This window comes from Tachypleus tridentatus, chromosome 2 (assembly GCF_004210375.1).
Source record: "Tachypleus tridentatus isolate NWPU-2018 chromosome 2, ASM421037v1, whole genome shotgun sequence".
NCBI lineage: Eukaryota > Metazoa > Arthropoda > Merostomata > Xiphosura > Limulidae > Tachypleus > Tachypleus tridentatus.
This window is the reverse complement of record NC_134826.1, coordinates 103,459,554-103,487,035: the sequence shown is the minus strand read 5'-3', so window position 1 is coordinate 103,487,035 and position 27,482 is coordinate 103,459,554. Positions and strand designations below refer to the sequence as shown.

Sequence of the window (27,482 nt, the reverse complement as noted above, 5' to 3'; positions counted from 1 at the left end):
AGTGGGTAGTGATGACTAGCTGCCTTCCCTCTAGTCTTACACTGCTAAATTAGGGACAGCTAGTGCAAATAGCTCTTGTGTAGCTTTGTGCAAAATTCCAAAAAAACAAAAACATTTGTTGCTCTCTAATGTTATGTTAATTGGAAGGGAACATGATTCAGGTTTTCAGAGTTGTTAGTGTTTGAAAAGAGTGAAAGTTCGAACATGAATGTTAGAGATTATAGGTTTAAGCTTTTGAAATCTAGATGCAATATTATTTGTAAGACAAAATATCTTTCTGGTTAACATTATAAATTTATGGAATGGTTTTTGTAATTATGTGGTTTATATTATTGGTTTGAATTTTTTTATGATTCTTTTAGATCAGTGGTTCCCAACCTTTTTTATGCCTCGCACCCCAAAAACATTTTAATATGTTCTTGAACCCCTCACAGTAATTATTTATTTAAGAATAAAGGTGAAGGTGGCCAAAACAAATTTTTTATTTTGCACCCCCTGGAATGCTATCTCGCACCCCAAGGGGTGTGATTACCCCTGGTTGGGAACCACTGATTTAGATGTATATCTATGAACATAGGAAGAGAGGTTCTGTATTTAATTTTGTATAAAATTTTTGATTACATTAAAATTTTGAGTAGTTATTATTTTATCATTATCTAAGTTTCATGTAACAGCATAGTTTCATTCTTTTTATTTCTTTTTAATGTTTTCTAAAATCTAAATATTTGGTTTTACACTTTGCAATACTTAAAAACATTTTTTAAGGGCTTGATTATTAATGTTTAGATCCTTCATTCTTCTCACCAGAGGGTGACATGTGGAGAAATTTCTCTCATAATATCAGTGGTTTGAAAAATCATCAAACACTTAGGATGTTTAAAAATCATAACAGTTTATCTTTTAACATTAATACTGCTGTGAATGTTACTCAGTTTAAATAATTTTAAATATAAATAACTTACCCCCAAGTGACACACACAAAAGGCATTCTCTGACACATATGAAGAATAAGTTTTTCATGTTAGTATTCCAAACATTTATTTGGAAAGCTTATTCTTTATCAAAATACCAACTATACCATGTATTTACTAAGCAATTAAAATAAATGACCATTTTCAAAAAATAATTTTACTTTAAATTTGTACTCTTTACTGCTATTAGCATTAAATATTGATTTTTTTAGAAACATTATCTAGTACTTCAGGTGTAAGTTTTTTCAGTTATTGAAAATAAGAATCGGTATTATTTACACTACAAGTAACCTTCATTGACTAATAGAGAATAACACAGGGAAATAACTTATTATATAAATCCTTACAGTTTTATTAAATGTATCCTTATGTTTTGTCATAGTTTGATATTAATGTTTCACTAAGATGATATTGTGTCCCTACAAATACTGAAGAAGCTTGAGTCGTGTTAGCATTTGTTTATACAAATGTTGAACAGGTCACCTATAAGTTAACATATGACACAGGTTATTTATGTGTTCTTACTAGTGTTGAACAAGTAACTTGCAGGTCATGTAGTCAAGTTTACTTTTCGAACATCACTGTATGAATTTATGTTGTATTGGTTACACAGTTTGTATTTTGTTGATGTGATGTATTTACATTTTAGTAATATGTAATTAAGGTTAAAATAATTTATAGAATTATCCTTAAAAGGAGAAGAAATAGCAAGTCAGATGACTGTAACATTGAAAATTGTTTTCCAATATAGTATATTACTCCCTCTAATATAAATGACCTCTCTCCATATGCAAAATGTTTTGCATGCTACAAGTCTTGAGCTCTTATATTTCCCAAGATCAATGTAGTTCAACTGCCTCTTGCATGAAAATCATCATGTGACAACCCTTCATCGATAGGAGTGTGATTTCTATTTGATTCTATGAAACTTTTGCTTCTCATTTGGCACAGTGCTATTATAAAGGTTTTTGTTTGTTTGTTTTATATGATAGCTTACCTTCATTATTCTTCTCTCTCTTTTGTTTTGTTTTTCACCAGAGCTTGTTTCCACTTTAAAAATGGTATAATTTACTTCCAACTCAGTTATCCAGGCCTCATGTTGCAGTATTCAGCTGAGGAATTGTCAGCTTTAATACATTGAAAGGTTGATCATTATGAATTGATCTTCATTGAACCTCTAGTTTGGGATCCAGTACATTTGGAATATGGTCTGCTGACTTTAGATGAATAAGCTGTTATACTGCTATTTAGGTTAGGAGTTTTAAACTAATGTTTAATGATGTCCTTTGTACTGTAACATTAGATTAGACTTAACATATCTATGTAATTATAGGCTTACTAATCGTTCATTTTACTTTTAATCATAAATTAAGCTAAATATATTGTTTGTTCAACAAATACTAACTATTAAATTTTTTATTGTCAAAATAAACTTGCTTAATTTTAACATATAATGACTTTTATTTGTGAGGACCCCTGAGCCCAGGATCTGCTCAACCTTCTCCCAGTATTGCTAGCCTTCTGTCTCAGCCTGTTGAACTCATTTGGGAGAATGTCTACTTTAACAGTTTTCTCTACCTAATTATGAATTGACTTTTCAATCCTCTACTGGGGAATCTACAAGACACCTTCCCATCATTTTCCTGTTCTACATCTAAGAGTTCTTCCATTATTCATGTATTCTCAATACTGATTGGAGTTCTGTGATCAATCTATCCTACCTCAACCACTTCTTGGTTCTTTCTTTTTTTACTGTATTATCTTTTATCACATTTTGGGAGCCATTTCTCAAGGACTGAATATGCCTAAAGTGAACATTCTGTATTCTTATGCCCATGCTCTTATTTTTGTCCCTAGTGGCAGTTTTAGGTTTGTTCACCACAGGGTTGGCTACCAATTTCATACCTTGCCCTTTAAGTTTGTCTCAAATCTGTATGTCTTCTCCTCTGGTTCCTCATCCACTTACCTTGGCTGTCAGTGTATTCAGACAGGATTGGGACCTGTTTATACCTTTATTTTTCTCATCCCATTTGTCATATTTTATGATTATTTTGTTAATCTTTGCCACTCAATGTTAGACATTTCTGATTGCTCCTTTCTGGCTAGCAAAGATCTCTTCTACCTATCCAAGTATACTCAGACTTGCCAAATTTGTACTCTAAGGCCATGGTGACTCAATAATTGTAATTTACATGCTCACTAAATGCACACTGTTGAAATGGGGTATTCTGCAAGATCACTTGTACATTTTCCTCATGATGTACTTCTCTCATTTATATGCTTGTTCCAGATGGTATTAACTCATAGATTTCATGGATAAAGTAAAAGGGAATAGATATCCATCCCTGCATTTCCTTTGACTGAATAAACCATGGGTGGTCTGCTTTACAAAATAGAGGTTTTGTTGTTGCCCATTGCACTGCATCCAGTATTGACATTTCTTCAGACTCTCCACTGCACTTTTCTTTCCCCATTATTTCTTCCAGTGGAGTAAAGTAGTCTTACCACTTTCAAGCTGCTGGGATATTAGGCAGCCATGGAGGGATTCTCCTGAATGTATAATAATATAAAATATAAACAATAATGAATCCATTCAGGTGACAGTATGTTGGGGTATTCTGCTGCTGTAGATGAGATATCCTTCAATCTGATACTCCATCTCTAAACAGGTTTATCAGAGAGAATAATGTGGCTTTGGAATGAGCCATCAAAATAACATTTTGCCCCTTCATTTGGGGTCCCTCATCCTGCTCCCATATAAATATCAGTTTCCAGTGGCTGTGTTTTATATTTAAAGCTAGACCAATCAATATAAGTCCTTACACATGTTCTCTCAGTCAGTTGAACTCATGTTCACTGCTACCACGTTGTGGATCATGGTGATGCAGGTTACTACAGTTATTCCTCTTGCACTGTCACTCAAATATTTTCATATACTGAGGACGTTACTGTACTGGGAGTGGTTTGTTTCTGATTAGTTTTGAGTGGGATATATTTTATCATATATATTTTATTCTGAGCACACAGGTGTTGGATTCCCAGATCAGTTGCACATTTTACCACTCTACTGTCATCTGTCCTGTTAAGAGATTGGTTAGTATATTTCCTTCCATTTTGTTGAGCTTGAGGTGAAGGTGCTAGGATCCTCTTTCCTACTCCTTCTAAATGGTTGCATTTTGGATTGCAGTTGATTTACTGCCAATGTGATTCTCTTTCATACCCATACTTGGATGTTGGTTCTAAGTGGCTGGGTTTTAGATCATAGTTGATTTATCAGCAGTATGCCCTCATCCTATCTCTACATGGATGCTGTTTCCTGATAGCTAAATTTTGGATGTAGTTCACTTGTGTGTGGTCTATTGCACCTTAACCACTTTTCACCTTTGGGCACCTCCTTTTTAGTCTCATATTACTGTTATCTATGGGAATAATATTCAGATATCAAGTACTTTGGATCCTTATACAATTATTTTTTTTTCCCTTTTGAATGTACTCCTCCCTTTTTCTGCCCATGAATACTCTATGCCCAGTGTAGAAGAAGAGGTGACAGAGTATACTTGGTGCAGAAGTGGTGCAGTCTTCCATATATAATCCTCTACTGCAAGGATTTCCCACCTTTAGGGTGTTCATTTGATGTTCTCAGTGGATGCTTCTTTCTATCTATCACACCAGTCCCTTCACCTATTCAATGTTGGGTTCTAGCTATTTATGTGAGAGGAGGTAATGTATCATATTGGAAGTTATAATTTTCTTAATACTGAAATTGTATTTTTGATAGATACTTACCTCCATTCATCTATTCTTCTCACAGAAAGCTGGTGCTCCAATTTTCTGCTATAATTCAGGATTGTGTATCCTACTCCTCTTAGTGAAGGGTTGCTACATGTTGAACCACATTGATCATGTGGTATGTGGGAGCTTAAGGCTTGTCAAGAGAAAAAGAATTTGCATATAGAAAGCAGCACTGAACAAGAATATCTATTAATGTGATAAGAGGTATATACCTATTGGAAATTATTTTCAGTGTAGGAAAATTATGACATTGAGGGAAGATTATAACTTGTGTTATTGGAAAATGTTTTAGGTTTTAAAGGAGGAAATTTTCTCAGTGGTAGTAAGGTTGAAGGATGGGAGACTGTAGTGATCTTGACAGACAAATTGAACAATTACGGCGATGTGAAACCATTAAAGAAAGTGAAGTAAAAGCCCTTTGTACCAAAGCCAGAGAGATTTTAGTAGAAGAAAGTAATGTTCAACGGACTGATTCTCCAGTAACGGTAGAATATAATATTTAAAGCAAATTACCTTTCTGTAAAACTTTAACTGCTTTTTAATTTATTGTAATCAATTAAAAGGTATATATTTATGTGTCCTTATATATGTGTATACATAAACTATAGAACATTTAAGTTTGTATATTTGAATCAAGAGAATCTTTCATTTTGTATAATACTACTATAATTTTATTTTGGCTTTTCATAAACTCATCTTTCAACTTTTTTTAATCCCTCACTTGACAAGCTTGTTTCCAGTCCTTTCTTATCCCATTTTTACACATTGATATAGTTTTGAATGTATAATCACTGTCTTTTCTAGTGTTAACCGTTGTTCATAGTAACAAGGAGAAAGTAGTTTAATATATTTGGGTAAGATAAAGTACCTTGATCATTTTTACTACCTCTAAGTTAGAATCCTATGTTATTTTTGCATGATAATACTCTCATTTTGTCTTTACAAAAAATTTGTAGTCGTTCTGACCTATGTTAGGAAGAAAGTGTATCATGCACAGTCATATAACATGCACTACATACACATAAATATGAGCTTGTTGATACAGTAGTTTAAGAAAAAATGTGAAACTAATTAAACAAGAACTTAACCAAAAAGCAATGTACTGTGGGTAAGTAGAGTCCAAAGATATAGGTGTGTCTTTAGTTTAGATGTTTTTGTAGTTGTTTGTAATAAGGTATCCCTTGGCTGTATGAACAGAGCTATAAAAATATTGGATGGACAAGCATAATTATAAATGAATATTGTTATTCATAGCATACCAAAAAATCTGCAATACAATTAGAAGCATGAAAGGCCACTAACAGTGTTTTGTGTAACATATTTTGAAATTATGAAAATAACTTGTTATAAATTAGCACAATGATTTTTTTTATTTGAAGGTTTGTGGTGACATCCATGGGCAATTCTATGACTTGAAGGAACTGTTCAAAGTTGGAGGAGATGTTCCTGAAACAAATTACCTTTTCTTGGGAGATTTTGTTGACAGGGGATTCTATAGTGTTGAGACATTTCTTCTTTTATTAGCTCTTAAGGTAATGATTTTTTGTGTAAAAATGATTAGAGTGACCCAAACATTATTTTATAATTGTATTTTATAAACTTTAATTTATGTGAATATTCTACTTAAAAAAAAGTAAAAGTTGTCAAAGTGAAAGAAATGCACTTTTGAAGATCTACAGTAAATTCCTTAAAATCTCTTATCAGTGATGAGTTTGTACTTGTTGTGTGCCTCTCCCTTCTACTAAGTTAGTTTAAGGATAATTAAGTCATATTTTGAGAAGTAGGTGTGACAGATTAAAAAATGTGGAAATGGAATCATTTGAAAAAAATAAATTATATTCATTTTAGTCATCTCCGTGTGGTTGCTTGTCACTCAAAAATAGTTCAATCAACTAAACATATATGACTGGTTAATTATTGTGACATTTTTTGTGAGTTAAACTATAATTTGATTTAAAACATTCGTTATTTTGTAATATGTGATAATACAGCCATAAGCAAGTATAAAAATTATGAATTGAAAAATATTGTGTTTATTAAAGAAAAGGTTATAATAACATGTTAACCACACCTTATCTGCAGTGTATATGTATCTAGTTAGAAACACCTTAGGTGTGAAAAAAGGTGCAGCTGATAAAGGATTCAGCATGCAACGTAAAGGAATGAAATTAAATTGGTGGGCAAATTGGTAGCTATGATAATAGTTTTGATAAGAATTTAAAAACAATGTTCACTTGAAGGGACAGCTATGTCTTATCTGTCACTGTTGTTGGAACTATGTGATTTAGCCTACCATTACCAGGAAGAAACATATTCTTGCTCTTAAAGAATACATTTGCTCATGAAAAATGTGAGTTTGAATGGAATTTGTAGTTAACCTGAATAGAGCAATGTCCCCTTGGGACAGCAGTAAGTCTTTGGATTTATATCTGTACAGTCCAATGTTTGATTCTCTACAATGAGTGCAGCAGATAGTCTGTGTTTTCCTAAAACAAACAAATTAGGTTTTGTGTCACCGTATATAAAGTGTTGAATTATTTATTATCCTTCAAGACTTTTGGAAGTCTCTCAGGAACATCAAGTTCATTGATTGTAAGCTGGTATCATTGTAAGTATACCCAATGGTTTATCTGTTGGCTTCTACATTTATCCCTGTTGTTGTTGGCATCCCACCTTTCATTAACTTCTACAGGGGGTCATAATTCTGCTCCTGGCATCAGCTCCCCATTTCATTCATACCCAGAATAGATTCTGTCTATATCCAAAGGTTTTGCTGCTCTGTCATAAAGCAGTTAGTGGTGTCAGTGATTATTTTACCTCTTTGGGGTCTGGGGACTCAGCCCCAAGAATTTCTGGACATGTAGCAAACCTTAACTATAAATCCATGGGCACTACAGGCCCTTGAATCAAGATCAGTCATTCAGTTTACATCTTCACCACCATTATCCACCAGATTTTCATAGTTTCTACTTCCCATAGATCCTCAGATTTTGGAACATAGTTGTAGGGCTATTGGAGTTTGTGTAAGGGGATAGAGAGGGAGAGTTGTGTTAGTTCTTCCAGGACTTTATTCATGTCTGTTTGTTAGGCCTAAGAGAATTGGAATTGGTGTCCAGTTCTCAATCTTTCTTTTCTATAACAATTCCTAGATTCTCCACATTTTACAAAGGATTCATTCTTCACACTGAGTTGGCTTTTTTTACTAAGATTGTGAATGTCCAATTTCAATGTTATCAACTTCCATCTGCATATTGCCATACTGGTGGTGTCTTGGCACATTTTTGTGCACAAGGGTCTATTAAATTGTACATGGTTTTTCTCATCACCTTTATTTCATAGCCTTGTGCACACACCATTTCATGGATTGTTAGTTACTTAGTTAGTGCTGGCATCATCTTATCAATTGTTTGAACATTGCATTCAAATTGTACTTTTAGAAACAACCTGGGCAAGCTTCATTATCAAAGCTGAGACATCTTTTCTTGTTCCAACAACATATATTGCCATTATGGATATATTTTTTCCATCACATATATCAGTCAGGTTCAGTTGAGTCCCTCCCATTTCAACACTATTGAACAGGAATTCTGACTTACTCATCTCTCCTTTTCCCATTTCATGGATGGTTCTTTCTCTTTTGAGAATGTGGGCATCACTGAAATCCCTTATGCCTTTGGGGTGAGTACACAAGATATCCCTTCAGTGGTCTTTTATAGAACCAATGGATCATGAATGTAAATTCACTGCATTTCCCAATTTTCTTATTGATGATTATTCTCCAATCTCAATAGCTGTTAGCTCAAGAGAATGCTAAGATATGGATTCTTCTGCCAATACTTTGTTCAGAGATCCATCTTTTCATGAATGCCTTGCTTCAGGGATAAAGTACATATCTCAACTGTCAGGAGTTCCAGAGTCTACACATGAACAAAGAGGCTTCCCCACACATTGTTTTAGACCTTCTTGCTCTTCAAAAGGTGATTTATGATGTTCTGGGCTCATTAAGGGGAAACTCATCAATGGGGTACTTGGTCTATAGCTCTTTCTTTTTGAATGTTATCAACTTTTGAGAGATCTCTCCTATCATATCATCCTACTAGCTTGCCATTTTCCATTGTTGATGTCTTTGATGGCAGATTAATTATCTCAACCCAGAATGATTCTCCCAACAGAATATATGCTGTATTGTGATGTTTTCTAGTAGATTCTCTCATTTTGAAAAATTGATTATTGGTTGTTTGGGCACTTGTTGGAACACCCATCTACTGCCAATTTGGTTTCCACTACCTATCCCTCAGGCTGTTAGCTTGGTAACTTAGTTACATTTGACAAGGTAGGTACGATATTGATCCATGTTGCATGTTTCAGGCTTTCATTGAAGGTGTTCTATGCTGGACTGCCACTCATACACTATCATGAGTCAAATATAAGGGGATCCTGCTCATCTCTGTCACTTCATGGATTGAATAAATTATGGTTAGTTTTCTTTTAAAAATTTAGGAAATATGGTTTACATATTGCACTATTTCTCAGGACTTCCTAATATGCATTATTCCCACAGGTTCTACTAGTGGAGCTGGGGAGTTCTTGCCATATCTGGTTACAAGAGAGGGTGCTAAAATGAACTTTCTCCAATCTTGGAGAAGAGGGAAAAGTTTAGGTCTCTCCTACCTGGGTCCTTATATATTTTTCCTAGATGTCAGTAGAAGAGGCACCAGCCTACATAGGAGTGTACTCGAAATACTGGTTCAGATTTGACAAATGATTAGTCAGTTCGGTTGGCTGTGGCCCTTCATTTTGGTCAGTATTGGTTTATTACATTGTTCACAGAAGAAGGCTCATTTTCTCCTAGTAATTCCAAATGCTTAGTGGTCCCATCCCAGGTCATTGGTTGAGCATAATTTTTTTAACATCCTCCCCATAATTCCAAAGATAAGAATAATTTACCTTGCTACTAGGTTTGGAAGTAAAGGTGGGTGTTGATAATTTCATTGTGGATGAGTTATGGTTGAGTATGGCATAAAATATCCTGTCATTTTGAGTTCATGAACATGTATTATTTCTGTTTCATAAGTAACAGTTTACTTTCTGGTCTGGATGCAGCACACAAATTGTTCTCATATAATGACAGTTTGTGATTTTCCATTCACAAAAATGATATCTGCCAAATCAGTTTCAGTAAAAAAAATAACTTAATATTTGGTATATTAAGGAAATCAAGTGTTAATGCAACTTACAGATCTGTGCACATTGTGTTAATATCCGAGTCTAGAAACACCAGTTTCTTAATTGTGAAAACACTAAGTTATATAGTGATATGCTTCAAGTTTTAAGTGTGGCAGAGCCTGGCAGCTGTGTGGGTGTGTATAGTATCATACTTCACAGTCTGAAGTCTTTTGATGTTTTCCCTTTTAATCAGCATGACCCCAGCATGTGGCAGTGTTGACTGTATGCAAATGCAGTGAGTTAGGGTGCAGTTGGAAGGAATGGGTTCTTTAAATATCCCTTTAATGTTGGTCCAGCTGTATGGGATACTTGTACCATTCTGGAGGATCATTCCAGCTTCACTGACCCCCAGTGTAATCCAAAATTAAAGAAAGTGACAAAATTGATATGATTTTAACTATATATATCATCATTGTGTTAATTAAATAAAATAAATATTTACTTAACAACCTCCTTTGTTCAAATTAAATTTAAAAAAGGGGGGAACAAGTTAAGAATTATGCAAAAATTGTGTGTAGGTATGGAAATGCCTGAAAGTACAGAAACAAGGTAGACATGAATACACAAACCATACAAAAATTAGTAAATAAGGTATCAAATCTTTCGAGAAAAACTTATCTTTAAATTAATGTTGAATTCAGGTTTTAATAAAACAATATAAACTGAATAGTGTTATATAATTTTTCAGTGGCTAATAACCTCAGCTTATAACACTGACTTAGTACTTACTGCACTATAAAAGTAGTTGTAACATACTTAAAACTTCCATGAAATGTTAGTGTTTAAGAAGCATATAGGAATAAGACTACATTGTAAATTTGAGAACCAATGAAGCATCAAGTTAGTTTTTGGTGCAAGGAGTGTGTTTGCGTGTTCTCTCTAACATTAGTTTGTGTTTTATATGTTATGGAGCAGGATGAAGATGTGTTTGTGTGTGGCAGGTATGTTTAACGTTTGTACATTTATAATGGTGTTAGCTAGTACATTTAGGTTTCTTTTTTGTATTGTAGAGTCAAGTAAGTACACACAAACAAAAACGAGAATCTGTTGAGTGAAATATTTATTTATTTTAGGTTAGATATCCTGATAGGATTACACTGATCAGAGGCAATCATGAAAGTCGGCAGATTACCCAAGTCTATGGGTTTTATGATGAATGTCTACGAAAGTATGGCTCAATCACAGTTTGGAGATACTGTACTGAAATATTTGATTATTTGAGTCTGTCTGCCATCATTGATGGGAAAGTGAGTTACTAGTTTGAGTTTGAAGTTTATGATATTATTCCAGATTTTTATTTAGCATTCAACTGATATCCACAGTACACCTAAAGCATTAAGAAGTTACAATAATCCAAACGGTATTATTGAACATAAAAGATTTGTTTGAAAAGCTAAGCATTGAAACATCAAGTTATTTTTCAGGCAGCATATATATACAAGTTTGGATGTACTACAAAGAGCTCTATTTTATCAAAATACCTCAAAGCTACTAGTTAGTTTAAAGAAGTGGATGCTGCTTTTACTTTGTATTTCTTTTTTTTTTTTTTAGTATATTTTAGAAATGTTGTTCATAGCCTGCTGTATTATGATTTAGTTTTGACTCTCCAAAACTAAATATTTCTGTATGTTCAAATAAGAGTAATATTCCACTGGTTTCTTTGAGTATGTATACATTAATACATGGCATGCTATTATGAAAACAAGTTTCTAATTAATATCTTACAGTTATAAATGTTTAGAAATGACAACATTTAAGAGTGACCACCTTTTTTTCTCATTGTCTGTTTTGTTTCAATGAATTAACCAACACTATATTTGTAACATTTTGGAAACAGGAAATATAGTGTATAAAGTCTAGTGTGTTTCTTTCATAATCTCAGGTTCTTAAATACTTTTTTTTAAAGTGTACTGCAGATTTACCTGTAAGATAATTTGTATTTTTTTAAAAGAAAGTGGAGTTATGAAAAGCGTAACAGATGCAGTGTTATATTTTCTTTGTGCTTGTAAATATTGTATGCATCACAATATTTTGGTTTGTAAGAGAATAAGAAAGTAGAAGCTATAGGTAAAAGTAGAAGTAATGCAAAGATTCAAAACTGTGCACTTATTCAAAAGGTCTTAGAAAATTTCTAAATATAATCAGTGAATCAGTTTTTTTCTGTTATGTTGTATGTAATTTATATATGTCAATTATATACAATAGTAGTCATTTGCAGTTTCAAACTGTTCAATCTGCAGATATTCTGTGTACATGGAGGTCTTTCCCCTTCCATAACTACCCTGGACCAGATTCGAACAATAGACCGAAAACAAGAAGTACCACATGATGGTCCCATGTGTGATCTCCTGTGGTCAGATCCTGAAGGTAAGATTTGTTTGATAGTATATATACTTGTTTTAAGCACTTATGATATACTGTTGCTAAAAATTGTATGCATTTTCATTGTCAAAAATATACAATGAAAGAAAGTGTTTTACCACTGAGATAAATAATCATATAAATCAAAGGAATTGTTGTTTTCTTGAAAGACATTATATAAGTGTCATTTCCAGATAAATGTACTTACAGATGAAAAGTTGTTTTTTTGAGAAAATAGTTATATAGTTGAGTATGAGTGTAGTTTACTTGAAAGAATAATTGTATAGATGAGATAGTGTGGTTCTGATGTGATACTTCCCACCTGCTCACAAGATTAGCTATACTTGTTTATTGCTTCCTTCTACATATAAACTTATTTTCCTTACACATGCCACAGGCCTGCTGCTTCCCCTTATTAGAATTGAGTGATTCTAATGTGTGTCTGGTGTAAATTGTCACCTCTCCACCAATAGGAGCATAATATACTTGTATGATGCAAGTGCAACCCTTTGTGCACCTCTATTGAACTTTCACTTATTGTTTGACAGTGCTTGAGTTTGGATGTGTCCTTTTGTTTGTTTATTGTGGCATGTTTGGCTTTGTTTTCCTCCTGAAGTGGTTATTTATTAACTTGATTTATTCAACCAAATCCTTAATTTCAGTAGCTTTCATTCTGTACTCAAGTTTGGTTAAAACTTTTTGTACAATGTATTTTGAAGTTAGACTTGCTAATTTGAGGGTTACAACAGCAAACAGCAACTAGCATTTTTCTCAGGCTTCAGATGTGGGTGACATGACTAAATTTATCTGCTTTTATACATCAGGAAACCTAATGTTATATGGTCCAACCTTTATCTCCTGTTTTTTTGTTGAGGGTCCTACTGAAACTGCTGAGCCTTTGCTGGCTGATGAGGACTTTAACCCTCTTTTCTATGACTGAGGTTTGTTGATCATTCCCTTTCCAGACGTAGGCTTAATTCGGTTTTTCTGGATTTTGTTTCAAATTTTGATATTTTATCCTTGTCACCTGTTTCTTATTCATCCTGTCATTATTATTATTGCATTAACAATCCTCCCAACTTTTTGGTTTTCCTCCTTCCTTTGATATTCAATTTATTTCTGAGCCAATGACCTTCCAGTTCCATGAGTGGATTGGTATGTTTAGATTACTTTTTACTTATTTGGGGCAGCTCCCAAATCATATGTCTATCTTCCACATGCCCAATGTCCTTATTTGCTTCTTACAGTGTCCTTCTTGCATATACCTTTCTCTGAGGTTCTTCAGAGAAATTCTATAGGATTTCTGGAGGTACCTTTGTTCATCTCTCCTCCACTTCGGCCTGCATCTTATCCTCAGCTCTGGTGTTTACTACACAGTTTCTTGTTGTGACCTTCTAAGTCATAATACCATATTCACTTAGGTCCATTTATCCTCAAATTCTGTTTGAGATTTATATATGGTCCTAATTTTGGGACTTTATATATTTATACTACCCCAGATGTCATTGAGCCTCTATTTACCACCTTTCTAAATATTGTAGCCATTTGGTTTCCATCAGAGCCTCATATGCCTCCAATTTCAGTTTATTTCCCTACCTTTTGTTTCTTCTTTCCCTCCTCTTCAAGATCCCATGGCTTACCAGTCTTTCAGGAGCACTTCACATATTGCTCTTGCAATGAACAATCTAACCTTTTCCTTGTACTTGTTTTTCTTCCAGATACTTCCCCTTCTCTAGCATTTTAATCTCCTGGATTGGGCTATATGCATGGTCTGACATTCCTTTGATTCACCTCCATTTGAACCACTTCCTTGTTTTCCATGTTCATCTTTCCCAGAAAACGTATTTTCTTCTGTTTGCTTGTGGACATCAAAGATCAGATTTGTTTACCATTGACATCTGATTTAAGATTTTTAACCCTGCTTGTCTTCTTTATTTGAATCATTTGTTTTTCTCAAATACCTTGGTGACTGAAGGGCTGTTCTTCTTTTCTCCACATTTTCTTTACCCTAATCTCAATTTAAATATGGTTCTATATCTGATCAGTGGTCTTTTGTCTTATGTAGTCTGTATTGCTTCCTTATGTAGTACATGTTGAAGACTCTTTAATCTCTTGGTAATCCTTCTCCTATTATGGTCTTTCAAATTCTATTCTTACTGCTGAGGTCTGCCTTGTGGTTTGATTGGCCTATGCTTCCCAGCCTTAATTCCATTTGTCCTTCCATCAGATCCTTAGCCTTACTTTTTTCCCTTCATTGTCCATTCGGGAAGATTCTGCATTTTGGCATGTGGACCATTCCCAATACGTTCATCTCCCACTATCTTTATCACATCTCGGTTTCCTCTTTGTCAGGGTTTTGTTTACTACCTGTAGCTGTGCTTAGAACTTGATGCAACTCTAACTGGTAACATTTTATCTATACATTTCTTTTTCAGAGGTCTTTATCTAATTTTTATCACATAGATCCTTCTCTGTGGCAAATGGTGCCTGATCAGGTATTTTTTAGCATTAAACCAGCATTGTACCATGTTGTTGACTCAGACTTTATCTTTCATGGCTCTGCAGTACTTACTCTTGAAATAGGGTGTTTCACAAGATTGCTAGTAGGTGAATAACTTTGCAGTACTTTCCTTCATAAATATCCACATTCCGATTTGTACTACTCATGGACTTCCTGTGTAAAGCAAAAGGAAATAGCTGCCAATACCTGCCATTCCTTGATTGGATAAATTGTTATGGTCTACTTTTCTAAGTACGATTTTGTGATCACCCATTACACTATCTCAGGTTATGACACTCCTCTGTACTCTTCAAAGCATTTTCACTCCCCTTTCCTCCTAGTGGAGCATGAGAGTTCTTACCATCTCCAAGCTGCTGGGATGGTTGATTGTATAGGCATCCTTCTGATTGAATTCCACTCAAAAACTGCTATAACCATTCAGTGGTGAGTAGAGATAATCAGTATCGAGAATGCAGTTCACCCCTACGATTGGGAGCCTCCATCCTCCCCTTTCATGGATGTTAGTACCCTGTGGGATAGCTTTGGATTTATAGTGAACCAATCAACATAAGTCCTCACAGAAGTTTTGAATTGTCTCTCTTCTTCACTTAACTTCCTCCATTTATGTTGTGGTTCACAGTGGCAGTACATGGGATTGTTTCATTCCTGTCCCTGGCTATTCCTTCTTCTCTATTCTTATGGACATGTTATTGCCATCTGAATGATGCCAGCCTATTTCACAGTTTGGGGTGTTGATTGCTTATGATAACTATTTTTCAATACTTAGTGTTGAGTTCCTAGATCATAGCTCAAAGTTAATCCTTTTGTTATCCTGAGTAATCAGTTTGGTGTTCAATTCCATGGTTTTCAGGTTTGAGGTGAAGACAATATAATCCTCGTCTTACCCTTTTATGGTCAGCCACTTTATTCCCAAGGGCACATCTTTGTTTACTCATTTCTTTGGGATTGAATTACAGTATCTTTCTCTGGTTTGTTTCCTATTACATTCTCTTACACTTGGATGTTCGCCATTCTTTTTCCACCATTGTAGGGTCTGTTCTTCCCTTTCTCTTGTTCCTTTTTGTGATCAGTGTGGGGTTCTAGCTAATGTTGGAAGAAGGAAGTACCATATCCACGTTATAATTTTTCTCTGCTGAAACTATGTTCTTGTGCTTGGGATATTCCTTCCTTTCCTTCTTTGTTTTTCTTTCTTCTACCCATCTGTTCATTTTATTTCTATCCTTACCCTACTCCTTTATTCCCTTACTGCCTTTCACATCTTCAGTGAGGCTTTTCATTATGACCTCAAGAGATACCTATTCTTGTTTTTGTTTTTGCCATTCCAATTTCTTCCCCCTCTTTATTTTTATCTGGTTACCTTGTTTTTAGGATCTCCTTATTTGATTGTGTGCATCTCTTTCTCTTATCCCCTCAATGTGGATTCCTGTACGTGGTGAGGGGACCTCCCAGAGAAGGTTCTGTTCTTACAGTTTACCTTCTCTGGGATCTAAACATCCACCTGCATGTTTGCTGTGCATGGTAACCCTGGTGATTGAGGGTGATCCAACTCTAACAAACCACTTTGGCCTTGAATTCCTGTAAATGGGCAGTCTTGGGGTTGGCCCCCCAGGACCAATCGTCTAGTTCATTTAGGCCAGGGTCAACTGAGTACCAGCATAGGACATCTACAACGGGTGTTGTGGACATTGTGTCTGACACTGGTGTTTGGGTATAGTGCTCACAAAACCCTGGGGTTGCTGCAGTGGCCTTAAGGCACTCTAGTGCATTCTCTTGAAGGGGGCTCCATGGTGGGTGGGGTCAGTGGGCACCAAAAATTTTCTGTTTATTATGGATACTCCTAAAACAAAAAATAACACAACTTGAAACCATCGAGAAAAACCCGACAACTGGAAAATGACCATGCATTGATGAATCTGTATAGTCTATCTCACCATTTGAATCTATCCTGCGATTCCTAATTTTGTATTCATTAAGTGACAAACCTCTAGGGCAGATGTTCCCATTTTTTATTCAGAAGGGCTTGCTGGCTCCCCTAAATTGGTAAAAAAGCTACGTTCAGGAGATATCTTAGTAGAAACATCTTCATCACAGCATTCCAAACTCCTTCTGACATCAAAGGACTTGGGAGACATACCCATTGAGGTTACTCCTCATTCCATTTTGAATAGTTTCAGAGGAGTCATAGATGAAAGAGATTTAAGGACTGTCCCCAAATCGGAGATTCTCACAGGCCTCACCAGCCAAGGTGTCACAGCAGTATGCCGAATCCTCACTTGAAAAGATGGAATTCTGGAACCAAAAAAGGTTTTAATATTAACATTTACAGTACCACGTCCTCCCACCACAATAAAAGCAGCATATCTGAATTGTAAGGTGCGACCTTATATTCCAAATCCTGTACGATGTTTCCATTGTCAACGATTTGGTCATTCAAAACAATCTTGCTGTGGTTCCTTCACCTGTGTCTGTTGTCGTGGTAAAGACCATAATGCCACCGATTGCCAACTCGAACCACATTGTATAAACTGTAATGGTAAACATTCTTCTTATTTTACCTCATGCCCTAAATGGGTAGAAGATAAAGAAGTACAATGTCTCAAGACTATAAACAATCTCACTTACACAGAGGCTCGAAAATTATTATTACCTATTCCGTCCAGAACATATGCTGCTGTAACCCGTTCTACTACTACATTACCCTATTCCCTACACAGTCTTCACCAGCAAATCTTAATGAAACACTTCCCAAAATCAACACAGTTCATGAATCAGTGTCTCCTTCTATCTCTCCTGACCACATCTTCCAGTTATTATTGAATTTTCACCTTCTTCAAGTCAAGATGTTTCCATGGGGTCTCCCTCTCTTGATACCCCAAAAATTAAACAAACCATTCATCCATGCTCAGTCATTAGTACGTGTACTGGTAAATTCATACCCGACCATTCGAGCTACAGCAGGATCCATAGAATGTGAAAGACCCACATCCAATAAAGAAAAAAAAAGTCATAAGCAAAGGGACTGTTTACCATCTTCTCCTCTGAAATAATTACACATGGCTACACTAATCCAATGGAACTGTCAAGGTTTCCAATCAAATGTGACTGACATCTAAGATCTTTTATTGTCCCATATGTCTTTCTTTGCAGGAAACATTTCTATATCCTACAAATACAGTTACTATCCAACACTATCCATTATACCATAATGACAGGCTATGTGTAGGATGGGAACATGGAGGAGTTGCATTGCTGGTTGGTGAGGATGTGCCCACCCAGTCCCTGTCATTTACCACACCCTTGGAGGCTGTAGCCATCTTTGTCTCCTTGGGTTGTACCATCACTATTTGCTCTCTGTACCATACACCTGAAATGCATTATAATCAATCAGACCTCGATACCCTCATTGAGCAACTGCCAACCCCCTTTTTAATCTTGTGAGATTTCAGTGGACATAATCCTCCTTTGGAGTGGCTCCCATATTGATATGAGAGGGTGCACCATAGAGCATATGCTCCTGAACCACAACCCTGCTCTATTCAATACTGGCTCTTGCACATATTTTCATGCACCTAATCAGTCATTTACAGCTATAGATCTTTCTGTCTGTTCCATTTCGTTACTCACTCACTTTTCCTGGGAGGTTGACATCAATCTACGAGGTAGTGATGATTATCCCATCATCTTACAAGGGATTAGCCATGATCAGTACCACCCAACCCATGTACCTCGGTGGAAGTTGGTCCAGGCCAACTGGCCTTCTTTCACTACTCTCTTGGAACTTGATCCTGCCATCTCATGTAAATCATCCATAGATGATTGTATAGCAGCAGTAACCAACAGTATTATACAAGCTGCTACTCGATGCTACTCTTAATGAAGCACAGATTCCAAGTCTGTGTGGGCTCAACACTTTCTCATTTTTTTCCTACAGGAACTTGGGGTACCTCAGGGCTGTATTCTGAGTGTCACACTTTTCATTATAAAGATTAATGCCATCAGTGAACAGCTACCCACTACAGTTGCAAACAGTTTTTTTGTTGATGACTTTCACATCTCATGTCAGTCATCAAACATGAGGTTTATTGAACGGCAGCTACAAACTGCAATCAATCAGATACTGAAGTGGACCACGGCAAATGGTTTTAAACTTTCACTCTCTAAAACCGTTTATATACATTTCTGCCAAAATCCAGAACTCCATCTTGATGATGTTATACTTCCTGTAGTCCCTGAGACAAAGTTCTTAGGTCTTATATTTGATTGAAAATTAAATTTTATATCACATATCAAGCAACTTTGTATCAAATGTCTAAATGCATTGAACATTCTCCGTGTCTTCTCTTCTACTTCTTGGAGAGCAGATCGATACTCCATGCTCAAAATTTATCGTGCCCTCGTCCAATCCAAACTTGACTATGGGTCTGTGGTTTATGGTTTTTCAGAACCTCTTTACTGAAAATGTTGGATCCTGTTCATCACCAGGGGCTTTGGCTTTGCATTGGAGCTTTTTGTACTTCTCCCAAGTCTGTGGAATCTCATGAACCCCCTCTATATATTTGCTGTTTGCAACTGTCTCTAATGTATGCTTCCAAACTTCAATCTTTACCACAGCATCCTACCTGGAGTTGTGTTTTCCAACCACAATGGACCACACTTTTTAATAACAGAAAATATGCCATTGTTCCTTTTAGTCTCCGTATCCAGGCGCAATTAGAAGAATTGGATTTCTCCTTTAACATTGCAGTTTCTTCAAATCAGCCTATTTCACTATGGCAAATTACTGTCCCCAATTGTAACCTATCCTTGAGTCATCTGAGGAAAGAAGATACACCTGATTGGAAATATCGCTCTTTCTTTGCTGAACATTTTCATATGATCCATCCGTTCCTATATATACAGATGGTTCCAAGTCGGGTGACTCAGTGGGCTCTGCCATGGTTTATGACAGTTAGATTATGGCACACAGATTCCCCCCCCCCACAGTTTGTTTTCACTGCCGAATTGTATGCCATCTCTCTTGCCCTAAATCATATTGAACTAATGCAGTATACAAATTGTACAATATATATACGTACTCACTTAGCTGTCTATTAGCCATGGAATCGTTCCATGCTAGTCACCACCCTCTTCTTAACAATATCGAAAAGAAACTGGCCCATCTTTTTCTCTCATCTGTCTCCGTCCAATTCTTTTGGATACCAGATCGTGTTGGTATTTGTGGGAATGAGCTGGCTGACAGAGCAGCGAAGTCTGTATGTTCTGGGTCCATACAGTTATCAAATCCAGACTGTACACCAGATGGCAGGCAACCTGGAATGAGCAACACAATAACAAGCTTTTTCAAATCAAACCTTCTCTAGGTCTTTCGCCCTCTTGCTTCTGTAAGGATCAAAGAGAGGAGGTTGTTTTGGCAAGACTACGCATTGGTCAAATTTTTTTAACCCAACCACTTCCTTTTATCTGGTACTGCTGCACCAGTATGTGGTCTATGTGGCACTCAGGTCACAATCATCCACATTTTATTATCATGCTGTTGTTACACCCTAGAATGATGACACCATTTTAAAGATATTTGTAAGGCAGGTTTGGCCCTGACTTTGGTCCATGTTATAGGTGATTCTGCCCATCTCACTCATGATTTTACATTTTTGAGAGCCATTGGTCTTTTCACTTAATTTAAGTTTTTTTATTGGACTATATAGTGTTTTAGCATGATTTCTTTACACATTTCAATTTTTATTTTGACTTGAATCCAGGACTGGAAAGGCCAACTTCAGGTGACTGACTGCAAATTCAATCTTGATGCTTCAGTCTTCCTGACAAGCCTTAATTTTATACATTTTAGTTTTTATTTTTATTTTGAACTGAACCCAGGACTGGAAAGGCCAATTTCAGGTGACTGACAGCAAGGGTGTACTTCTTGCTACAATCTTTATGGCAGTTCCTAATTTTACATATTTTACTTTTTACCTTAATTGCCCTATACCTATACTGTACCACATCTTGTCTGGCACAGATAGCCTTGTAGCTTTGTGCCAATAAACATTGAATACCTACCTACCTACCTATCTTTCTCTTATATCCAGGACCTTAATCTTACCCATTTGCTTATGAACCTTATATCTGGGGCTATTCCTGTCTCCCTGGAATCCCTGGTTTGGGCTGCTAACCTGTAGTCATCTGTTTTTCCTTGATTATTTTTTTTTTACTTGCTGGTCCACAGGCACCTCTGTCTGCCACCTATCCTCAGAAGTCATGTCAAGGTATCCCTCTCTTGTTCCTTACTTTCTCATTTCTTTTTTGTCATCCATACTCCTTCACATCTAACCAATGCAACTCTCAGTATCTACTTATCTTTGGAAATGATTCTGGGCTCAAATTACATTAGTGCTCACCTCTTTCACTTTCTTGTATTCTTCCTTCTCCAGTGACTTTTGGGTCAGTTCTGCACATTATTTCTCATCACTTCTTTCTATTCCTTCATACTTCACATTGTCTTTCTCATATTATTTCTCTCCTTCTCTCATTGATACTGTACATTTTTATTATTTTTCGGATATGATGTCTCTTTGCTGACATGAGCTGTAGCTCTCATCTCCCACCCCACTCTGGGCTTTTATTCCCATCTTTTCATTGATTTCATGAAGTTAGATTTTTGTTGCCCTGTCATTGACTTGTAGTCTTTTTTATTCCTCAATCTCACTTGGATGATTCCTTTTATATTGGGCCTTCTCTTCCTTGTGTTTAATCAAGGTGGACATTACTTCACAACTCTATCCTGTGTTCCTTTGTTTCTATATTTTGTCCTCAATGATCATGTCTTTCAGTTCAATTAGTTATTTCAGCCTGACCATTTGCTTCTTTGTTTGATATCCATCTTTGGAGCCTTCATTTCCCTTATTAGGTGATTTTCTAGCTTCTTCTGGCCCTGTCTGTACAAAAATTGGTAATTACTACATTCAGACTTTTTTGTGTCCTGTACAGCCTGGACTAGTTGGCCTCTTATTGTTGAAAGGCTACAGCATTAAGATTATGCAGCAGGCTGGTGTGATACATATGTGTGGGAGCTTAAGGCTTGTAGCATGCAAGGTAATATCTCTTAATGGTGCACAGAGACAAGTTTATCTGAAATATAAATTCAAGTAAAAAAAAGGTTAACTTTTAGCATAAACAAAATTAATATAAAATTTATTTTAATATATGTTTGTCTTTGTTACAAGGTTTCAATTTATTTACTTAGATCATCATCAGGTATAAAATAACAGTTAAGTTACCTAAATTTATACAACAAAAAAAACATTGTAATCACAAGATATGACAACCATGAGATGAGTGTACATTATACACTTAGCAACAATATTGAGTTTAATAAAAACAGAGAATTCTTTCAACTAGTTAAACTGGCATTTACTGAAAACAGATTATAGTACATATAACAGTGTTCTGTAATGTTAAATATAGGTATGTTGCCAAGTTAAGATAAGTAAGTAAAACCCAAATAAGACTGGATGTTGTTTAATGCATTCAGTTTGTTACTTTGCTGTTGTGAAGCTTGAGGGACAGATTGCATATCTGTGGTTTGCTTTTGTTGTCATATATTTTTGTACATAATGTTTCATTGTGAATGGACAGTAATCTTAAGACATTTCTCTTGGCCACAAGTATTATTTCTGTGATAACTACAAACATTATTTTCTAGAGTTTCTCAAATGATTTTGTTTTATTGACTTGTTTATCCACTTTAAAGCAACATTTATTCATAATTGCTACTCAATATGGTTATTATAAAATTATTTTACAGATGAATTACCAAGGTGTTAGTATAACAACAAGTCATTAGGCTAGTTTGTGATTGAATTCCTTTTTGTGTTGATTCTTTGAAAGGGTTTCAGCATATAAGAAAAATTAACCCTTTTTTAGATGTATATATTTTGTTATTTGACTAATAAAATAGTCTGGTAATTATCCAATAAGCTTCTATCTGCACCAATTCGTTTTTGTAAATTTGTCATGTTGCTAAACTCAGTTGATTAAAAACTATAATTAGTAATCTCTTAACATCTTTATTTCAGTAACCTTTGTCTTCAATAACTACAGTTCAGTAACAAATTGTGATTATGATCCAGTTAAACAACAAATCCTTTGAGACCATGTGGATCAATTTTGTTTAATTTTTATTTGCATAATAAAAAGCTTTTTAACAAAGATCTTTCACTTGAAATGTTAATATATTTATTACTCAAAGTTACAAACTAAACATTTCTAATCTGTTATATTAGCAAATTGAGATTTTCAAATATTAGTTTAATTTCCCAGGGCAGCTAACAAATAATTAAATTGTAAAATGCAATTAAATAAAACATGGTAAAAAGTCTGTTATGCATAATATTTTAAAGTTGGCATTAACTCAAAATGTGGAAAAATGAATTTCAGTTTTTTCAATGAAAAAATCACTGTTTCTTTGAAACCTACAATAATTAGTTTTTATGTCCAAATTAACAACATGTATAATAATTATTAAACTTTTTTTTCCAGATACACAGGGCTGGGGTGTAAGTCCTCGAGGTGCAGGCTACTTATTTGGGAGTGATGTTGTTAATCAGTTTAATGCCAACAACAACATTGATATGATATGTCGGGCGCATCAGTTAGTAATGGAAGGATATAAATGGCACTTTAATGAAACTGTCCTTACTGTTTGGTCAGCACCTAACTATTGCTACAGGTATGTTATTCAGTTCTTCAGCCTGTTTGTTGTTGATTTGCAGCAACCATATTAAATGTTAACATGGATAAACATTTATGCCATAATGATCCATGTTGAAGAATAGATCGAAATTCATAGAGGATTTGTATAGAATGCAATTAACATAAATGAGTAATATTCATTTATTCTTAGTGAATTAGGCTTGGTAGCTTCAGTGTATACATATGAAACTCTCAAGCATATAAGGCAGGGGCGTAGATTTTTTACACCCGATGGGGGGGATGATTTTTGCAACCACTTATGTGGATTGTTCAATTTGCAAATTGGTAATCTCTGATTACATGAACCTGAAAGCTGTAAAAATGCAGTCACAGAGTAATCTTGTTGCCACGATACTTCAAGGTTTCCATGTAGGTTTATATAAGTGAGGTGTTGTGAACAGAATGTTAATAGAATAAAGACAAATGTGTCACAAATTAACTGCCACATGAATTTATTTCTGCACACTGCACAGTATAAAAGATGGCCATTATACTTGACAAGGTTACTAATAACTTTCATTGCATGAATTACATTTTCAAATATTAATAAAATTAGTAATTACCCTTGATAAGTTTATATCTACTGAAAAACTGTTCATGTTGTTTGATAAAAATAATTAAAATGTCTTTGCGAACTCTTGAAAATTACACATCAATACAATGTAGCACACAATTATTCATACTCTTCATTAAAGTAAGATTCATTTAGTCATCCAGTCTACGTGTTCCTAAACGTAGACCTCCTTTGTGATGATCTGTTTATGAATTCTTTCATAAGCTCTTCTATATTTATCTTGTCGAACCCATCTTTGTGAGTGTGACAAACTTACACATGGTTGAGGCGGCATTGAGACATAGTTGACCTTAACCACGTCTTCAACCGTCTTAATGATGAAAAGCTGCGTTCACATTTGCAGCTGGATACTGAACATACAAGCAAAATTTTCATGAGAAGAAACACTTCAAAAACATCTGTTGGCTTGTCTCATGCATTTTACAGTAAGCATCCTTCGCACCTATCAGAGATACTGCTTTTGTTGTTCCATTGAACATGGGTAACTGAAACTCGAGCCATTGTGCAGAGATTTCTGGATAGAAGTTTATAACCGAGTTTTCAATCTTGCCAGATGTGATCATGTTCTCAAGTGCCAGATATTGCCTCAAGTCATTGTTGTCTGCATTGAATCTAGTCAGATGTTCTATGACTGTGTCCACAAATTCAAAATATTGGCTTCTGTAGTAATCTCTAGCTGTCATCTGTGATCCTTCTGGGGAGTTTTGTGAATGCGTGGTAGTTCAATAGGCACCAGATCTAGGGAAGTTACCTTTTTCTCACCTTCATCAAATATCTTGTAATTTTCCTCTGTTTGCAGCACCCACAGTTGTTCAACTGTCATTGCAGATGCTTCAATCATGCCAGGTACTGTCTTTGATTTTGCTTGGAATGCACAGTTTAGTTCCTCTCATGCAGCTAATGAATGCTGAGCTATCAACAATCCCAAAACTGTCTTTGTCAAATCTGTCCAGCAGACCTCGTGCTTTCACTGCTACATCTGATTTTACATTTGCTAATTCAGACAAAAAATCAACAATGTCACTGTAGTGATCATTAGCACATGTAATTGTAGATAGACAGCACAACCAGCATATTGGACATAGTGGGCAGATGTATTTAACTCAACCATTGTGGCTGTCTGATCATACAATATTTTTAAAGATTGTCTTGTATTTGCCTGTATTTGCTCTGAAGCAAGATACCAAGTTCATGTACTCACTGGATAGAATCTTGAACACATTCACAAGCTTCAACTGCATGTTACATTATTAGATTAGCCTTGTGTGCACTGTGATGGTTGCTTCTCTTTTATTTTTGCCTGTCATCCACTGTACACACTACTCATGTTAGCGGCTCCATCATAAGTTTGTGCTCTTAATCCTGACAGTGGTAAATTGAGTCTAGTCAGTACATCAAGTATAGTGGAGGATATTGTTTCACCAGTTGTATTGAAAACACTGTACAAACCAAAAAATGTCTCATGGATGTCAAGGTTCTCATCTATGTATCGTACACATATTGCTTCCTGTTTGGTACCTGTAACATCTTGAGTGCCATCAACCATTAATGAAAATATTTTACTTTGCTGCACTTTGTGTGCTATGTTCCCTATTTGATGGCTGAACATCTCCACTGTTTTATTTTGATCCTGGGGTGATGTGAATGTGGTTTTCTTTGACAAGTAGGCCGTCAATCAGGATCTTCCTCTTCCAGGAGCTTCATTAACTGCAGGAAGTTCCCCTCCATATCAGTATGTCCACGTGATGCTAAGCCTTGATGCAGTAACACACATGAGCTTCTGAATATTTTGGCTAGACTTCTTTTGCATTCTTCCTGCTGCTTCATTTTTCCATCATGTAGCTGGACAGTCACTGGAGTTGCATCAAGTGAACCTTCTGGAGATATAACGAATCTGTGCTGAGAGGAGGATTGGTGTTTGTTGAATTTTTGTTTTGCCTTTTTCCAATTCCAAAAACTGGTGGATATAAAGGTATAATCCAGGCCTCTCCAATTTCCCTGTAAAATGGCCTCAATTATCAACCTTGGCACAATGAAAGCATGTGACTTTTTGAGTCTGATTGTCGAAGTGCAGCTGTGGGAAACCACTTGCCCTGGAAGTTGAGATTTTGCTTTCTGTCGTGGTATCAGTTGTGCATCTGAATGATATGGCTTTCCACACTGTATCTGTGGAGTGTCAGATTTTTCATTACTGCACAAAGTTGTTTCACAACTATCTGGTGTTTCATGATATGCAATAGTTGCACAAGCATTTTCAGACTTGTCCTCTGATGAACATGGTATTTCCTCTGCATGGCAAGTTTCTATTCCTTTGCTTGAGGTTGTTGGATTATCTGCATCTGCATTGTCACTTGTAGTACCAGTAACTGGCTTGCAGAACTGTCTAATATCGGAAAGTTTCAGACACTTGCTTGTCATAATTGGAATCTGTTTCCCAGATGACTCAACAGTCTAAAATACAGTCTTTATTGAAAAACTAACGTACAACGAATGAAGATAGAACAGAATGGAAGTAGGACTGATCTTACAATGTATTTAAGTCGAATGCTCGAACCTCACAGTGGCTACCGAGCCGACTCACCGCCTGAGCATCGCTAGGACAATAATGTGCGCTAGTTACAACACAAGAAATTGCAAGTTTCTCAAAAAATGCTTAAACAATCACAAATATATTACATTCTTGTTAAAGTTCATCAAAAGGCAAACATGTGATATAATGTCTATCAGGAGGCTTCAGGATTTTGAAATCACTCCTTTTGTGTTCTAATTATACAAGAAAATACAATATTTTTCCTATCTATGATAAGAGAATATATTGTTCTTTTACTATAAAACACCGGCACTTTATTAGAGAGCAGTGATAATCTGAAATTTCATGGATTAATGAGGGCCACAAACACAGGTCTAATGAGCCCTGTTGTAAAATCAAGGCTCAGACTAAAGGGAGCGGAGGGGGGTGATGTAGGGCATGTTCTGGATCCGAGCGGCCCAAACCTGTCATTAACTGTACACTAAATGTACATTATGGTCAGCGGCTTCGGCAGCTAAGGAGAGTAAGGCATTTGGCAGTAAAACCAGCTAGACATGCATAAGAACAAATGGCGTAGGAAAACTGCACAACATACACACAAGATTGATGCAGCTACAAGGTACAAATGGCCTGCCAGATCTAGATCATAGGAGTTTACGCTTGGGAATAATATTTTCAAATTTCATGCTCTGTTCAATCTGTTGCGATGAAAATTTTACTTAATCTTACACTACGTACAAGATGTAGGTAGATTCTGTG

General features: G+C 35.6%; 1 protein-coding gene across 9 annotated transcripts in view; it reads left to right on the top strand.

Annotated features, from left to right (window-relative positions):
* The window catches only part of LOC143244735 (serine/threonine-protein phosphatase 4 catalytic subunit-like), a 47,591-nt gene that overhangs the window by 5,487 nt on the left and 14,622 nt on the right, over window positions 1-27,482 (top strand). For 8 of the 9 annotated variants that reach the window (XM_076489930.1, XM_076489931.1, XM_076489928.1 and 5 more), the window contains 5 exons: window positions 5,056-5,248; window positions 6,143-6,295; window positions 11,063-11,236; window positions 12,230-12,356; window positions 23,407-23,596. In XM_076489930.1, coding sequence (XP_076346045.1) covers window positions 5,099-5,248; window positions 6,143-6,295; window positions 11,063-11,236; window positions 12,230-12,356; window positions 23,407-23,596 — 794 coding nt within the window. In that variant the 5' untranslated portion in view covers window positions 5,056-5,098. The remainder of the gene's footprint in view (window positions 1-5,055; window positions 5,249-6,142; window positions 6,296-11,062; window positions 11,237-12,229; window positions 12,357-23,406; window positions 23,597-27,482) is intronic. The other variant, XM_076489932.1, reaches the window with a different exon arrangement.